The sequence below is a fragment of the Megalops cyprinoides genome, chromosome 1, assembly GCF_013368585.1.
Source record: "Megalops cyprinoides isolate fMegCyp1 chromosome 1, fMegCyp1.pri, whole genome shotgun sequence".
In the NCBI taxonomy this organism is placed as follows: Eukaryota; Metazoa; Chordata; class Actinopteri; order Elopiformes; family Megalopidae; genus Megalops; species Megalops cyprinoides.
The window spans coordinates 20316669-20322268 of NC_050583.1; the positions used below are offsets into that span (position 1 = coordinate 20316669).

The window sequence follows — 5600 nt, forward strand, 5'->3', positions numbered from 1 at the left end:
TTGAGAAAAACATTTGGATGCAAAATTTGCCTTTTGCAACCGACTCATTTCTGAATAAACACTCCAGTCAAACCTATTGAACACTTCATACTATTTCTGTACCTGTGAATATTCTAAATTGCCCATTTTTACCTTTAGCCCATCACCTGGATAAGATACTTGGCAGGTCTTTTTTCCTCCCAGACATATGTCCAGTATTGGCCTATATAAGCAAAGCATTTTGACTATTTCACTGCACATTTTCCTGTATATTAATGAGTCCTTTCAATGTGGTTGGTGTGCTTCTCTTTAAAAATGGCAACATTCAGTTGTCTCTCACCTTACACTACTTAAAACCGACAAATTTACATAATCTCTTGTCTTGGAGATTAACACTAATCTGCTTTACATCCTTGTTTGTGGCCTGTTTTAACGCTTCCACCCATCTGGCAGAGAAGCAAAGTGTGCATAAGATTATAATGCACTGTCCCTAAAGCCACATTTTAAAGGCTTAGAGGTCACTTGTTACTTCCTGTTCCTGCAGCCTCACGCAAAATCCTACTTGTATAAGCATGGGTAAGATACTGTGTAATTCTGACAATTTTACATCTTCTAAGTAATTGAATTAATAATGAAGTGCAGGTTACCTTTGAAAGTGTAGTGAAGATAAAAAAGGCTGCAAAACTGAGGTTCATGATTTTATTGGAAAGTGCCCTGTATTCACAAAACTGAAAATAAAAATTCAACATGACACGGTACCAAATCACACTTTGCGAGTACCAAGCTCAGAGTCTGGAGATGAGTACTGCGTAACAATTACATGTCAAGTAAAGTCTGAAGTCAGAACAGTAAGGTCAGGTGAAGTCTTCATCTCAGTGGTAATTTCACCAACTGTAACGCAATGGACATTTTCAAATCTACATTGTGTTTGCAATATATTCATTAAAAGAACTGTTTAACTGACCATGTGAGAGAAATAAATATTCCTAGTGTGAACAAATCAAACTTCAATTGTGTGTTACATCATAGCAAATATAGCAAGTGTCCACAGCAACGCTTCGAGGGCCACTTGTTTAACAGAATGACTGCATACCATCTCTGTCACACATACATGTTGTTGATGGAATAGTTTTTTCTAACAGGTTTGAACAGGTTTCATGTACAAGTCCAAAAATACAGTGTGTGGTCTGCAGGCCTCCCCATGACATTTTCACTCCACTAAGTCATGTACAGTGCACATGTTTTTTGACTGCCCTACTGTCTTTATGGTTATGGTGCTGATCTTGCCAGATCTAGGACCAGTTAAGGAAGCAATGCTGGCAGTGTTCATAATTTATAGCTAATTAATCACAAATCAACTTTGCTGCAATATATACATTTTTTCCAGGTGCACCAAGGAAAAATTAGTCTGTTGGAGATTCCCTCAAAGAAATTAATATTCAGCCTACTAAAAAGCCCACAAACAGTTAAAATAAGCACAAACAAAAAAAGACCTAAATTTTGAATTGAGTTTCCTTATCTATACAATACAGTCAATACTGCCCCCGTTTAGCTCGGTTTATTAGCTAGTTTCTTACCTTACCATCCATATAATAAATAAACATAAAACAAAGCAAGCAATAAAATACACAACAAACTTTAAGAACGGTGACATCACTAGCATCGCCCTGCATGCTTCAACAGATCATCCTGTTTTAGCAGCAGCGATCGTGACAGAGGAGAGACAGGTAAAAACAACTCAACAGAGTAACGAGAGGGAAGCATTTTAACTCCTGTAATTGAGCTCCAAGTTAAAGTCAAGTCTGGAGTCACAAAGCTCCAAGCCAAGTTTCCAGTTTTCTTTTTTTTTTTGAAGTAAAGTCTGGCATCATCTAATTTGTGACTCAAGTCCCAAATTTGTGACTTGAAGTCAATTGGTGAGTCCACATCTCTGACGTCTACATTCCACAGAGGGATCAACGGTGACTGGAAAGGAAGGATTAAACAACGTGGATGAAGCCGTTACCCATAGATCCAACTTTCTGCACACTGCTGATATGACACAAGCTCCTCAGGACTGAACCACAGGTTGATCTCCGTGTTCGCACTTTCAACAGAATCACTCCCATGAATGATGTTCCTAAAACAGAGAGGGGTACAATGAGCGCAATGAGTGTTAATCCAAGTTGAGTAGAAACTGAATGCACCTGGAATATGCTCTTCTACTCTTGGCTTGAAAGTGTTTCCTTAATGCTATGATGCTGATGCATCTTTGTACAATTATTTTGTCTGACCCATTTAAATTTTGTATACCTAGAGGACCTCACCTGCTAACTTGGATGCAAAAGTCACCACGTATGGTGCCAGGTTTGGAGTCTGCAGGGTTTGTTTCACCCAGCATAACTCTGCCAGTCTTCACAACATTAAGGCCCTCCCACACCTAGGAAGAAATTGTGGTTTTTTATGCAAACAATGCATTTCCTTTTAATTCAAGGAGGTTCAACTTGTTAAAGTACAAATGCGAATGCACACACTGCTCTCAATTTCATACAGACATACTATAGGCTAAACAACATTTTAAAAAACATTTACCATGGCAACAACAGGACCAGAATTCATGTATCTGACCAGGCCAGGATAGAACGGTCGGTCCTTCAGGTCAATGTAGTGCTCCTTCAATAGTTCTTCAGATGCCTGCATTATTGGAATATGGAAAACACAAACAGTCAATTACAAATGAAAAAAGAAACTATCCATTCTGTAATGTCATGAATAAATCAAGGCAATTGCCTGTGGTCTAACAACTTGAAGACCTTGCTATTCAACTGAAGGCCAGGGAGTGCAAAAACAAGACTATTATAACACGATTATCATTATAATATTATTATTATGTAATAAATCAAAACCTAAAGGCATAAAATGTTGATTTGTAATTTAGAGCTTTGTTTGTACTACTTTCAATATTACACTGCATAGTTCATACAAATACTGTTCCTTATGAATATAGGTAGTGTAACAAGAAGTGTTTCTCCTTTACATTGCAAAGCCAAACTCTAATAAGGAGTGTTCCAAAGAAGTTGATAAAGTATTGTTAAAGGAGTAACAAGTTTTTCCTGTGTTACTCAGTATGACCATGATACAAAAATTCCTTTTCACAAAATGGTTTAACATGATGTTTCTTTGGGCACAACACAGACATACTATAAATAACACAGTGATCAGTGAGTTCACAAGTATATTTACATAGACCAGATCAGGTGCCTTTAGTCTGAGGGCAGTACTAGGAAGATCAAGTGACCCCTGCACACCATGTTAATCTGCACAATGACCAGGAATAGTACTTGAGAACTAACCTTGGATCTCTTCAATCACAACATAGTACTGCATGTCAAACAGGGGTATTTGTAGAAAGTTTAGGCCAACACATTTTCAAGATATTCTATGTATTTTGTTTGTTTAGGGGCCATCTATAGTAGCATACTAAAATGAAATCTTTGAAGTGTATTAAGTGTACATTACTGGAGTCAAACAATTACTCAAAATGTAACACTCATCAGCCATACAAAATATCTCGTTCTTATCTAGCTCCGTATCAGAAACTGTAAAAACAACTACCACTAAATGTAAAACTCTCAGCCACAAAGGGTGCACAGGTGTGCACTTAAATCCTGAGGGACAAGCGCAAAAACAAGACTGTAAGCATATGTAAAACAACAATGTGGCTCGTTCACACCTTCCTGTACACACACACTGCCGTGAAGGGATGGGAATGCAGCCTTATCGGAAGGAACAATCTGACAAGCTACTGTCTATGAAACGGCATCAAAGGCAACTTGAACGTACAAGGAGGAATTTCATTCCGACGAGTTTGAAACCTTTCTGCTCAAAACGCTTGATGATCTCTCCAATAAGTCCTCGCTGCACGCCGTCGGGCTTGATGGCAATGAAGGTGCGTTCCTCAATTCCAGCCATTGTGCTGAAACGAAAGAGTTGCAATTGAAGAGCACACTTTTGTACGCAGAAGAAAAATATTTAACGTAAGACTTACGGTTTTCTGCTTTCGACACATTTGCCTTGAGGGGTACCATGGGGGCGCGATGCCGACGCCCCCATCCCCATAGCCAGTCACATTGGAGAAGTTGCATGCAGCAAACTGCATGCAACAATCACTTGCGCTTTCCTAAAACTACTTGTCAGCCTTCTCCTGTTGCTATACTTAACCTAACATCGACGGGTTGCATAAACCACGACCTGGGAGATCTTAAGTAACTTACCTAATCACCGTACCTGAGACAACCCTACTCTACATACACCAACTGCCCATGAATGCCTGCTCTACACGCATAGCAAAAAGTTCCATCTTGACAAGCGTGAATTCCCCTGGTTCCTGAGAACACGAAAGCCAATACGCCAGGATGGAAACTGGCATCCGCGTCTAAATAAAAAACGATGTCCAGAATGTCTGACCTTGCTTCATGTGGCACGGGATTAACAACTGTGTTGCCAAGATAGCCAGTCTCAACGCTGTCTCTCTTTAACTAGGTGATGAAGACATCAGCCACATAGGTAGCTAACCTACCTCACTAGCTAAAGCAGCCAATTTAACTTGATGTTTAAAATGGAACTTTAAGTTAAACACCTAACATTGCCTAGCCAACGTCACTGGACATTACACCGCTCTTGCGACCAAAATCTCTGCTGCAAAGCTATTTAAACTACGTAATTTTAACACTGCGTAAGTGGTTATCTGTATAACTTGAGATAGCAAATGTTAATCAAATGAGGTTTTCCCACGCAATCATGTGGCATAACGTTAATTTGCTGGTTATATTAATGATACGAGGAAGGGCACCACAAAACGGCATCCAAGAGGAATTAGCTAACGTAGCTAAATTACGTGCCCGATCAAAATGGCTCAACGACAAAGCCGGAAGATGGCTAGCCATTTAGCTATCGTTAGCTGTGCAGATTAAATAACGCTATAAAAGGTTATCTCCATTAGCTATACCAACCATTGCACTGTTAGATATCACACTAGCTCCTTATACAAAATTAGCAAAAGGAGCATCCGATGAGATGCATCTCAGATCATGTAGCTAGCTATAAAAATAATCCAGGTGAATTAAAAAATAAAACAGTAACAAGCACAGACTATTTTGCTACTGACACAGCTAACTAGGACTCCCGATACGCAATATGTGGCTAACGTTAGCTATCTCTAACTATACTAACCAGCAAATGCGGAGATGTTCACTTTACCTGCAAGGCAACACTACCGTAATATGACCCAGCCGCAGACACCACAGTCTATTCCAGTGCAGACAGTTGCCACTAAACCCAATTCGTCTTTAAAAATACTATAATCCCGAAGTAGGCGGGGACTGTGTACAGCTGGTTGGGCGGCTGTCACTTGGTGTGCACTGTCTACTAGGTCAGGACAGAGTCGCCTAAGCGGGTAGTTTGCTTTCTCTCCAGTACGGAGGTTGTTACACGGTTACTCGCTATACACAATGAAGAAATTAACAGCCAGTTCTGCGGCCAGAACAAATGTAAGAGATCCGTGTAAGATTGCATGTATTAGCTAGTCGGCATACTCTCTAAAATAAGTGGTAATTAGTAGTGTAGGTCGTGATTATTTGATT

The 5600-nt window shown here is 39.7% G+C and overlaps 1 protein-coding gene across 2 annotated transcripts; it reads right to left on the reverse strand.

The window, feature by feature from the left end:
- Window positions 1–695: 695 nt before the first annotated feature.
- nme2a (NME/NM23 nucleoside diphosphate kinase 2a) lies at window positions 696–5356 on the reverse strand. 2 transcript variants are annotated; one of them, XM_036531178.1, is made up of 5 exons: window positions 5218–5356; window positions 3802–3934; window positions 2551–2652; window positions 2286–2398; window positions 696–2098 (listed from the first exon to the last, which is right to left on the reverse strand). In XM_036531178.1, exons 2-5 carry the CDS (start codon window positions 3928–3930, stop codon window positions 1981–1983), a joined length of 462 nt encoding a protein of 153 aa, XP_036387071.1. In that variant the 5' UTR covers window positions 3931–3934; window positions 5218–5356; the 3' UTR covers window positions 696–1980. The 2 variants fall into 2 exon arrangements, with proteins under 2 accessions (XP_036387071.1, XP_036387079.1); XM_036531186.1 differs by having other exon boundaries at window positions 5191–5356.
- Between the last annotated feature and the right edge of the window lie 244 nt (window positions 5357–5600).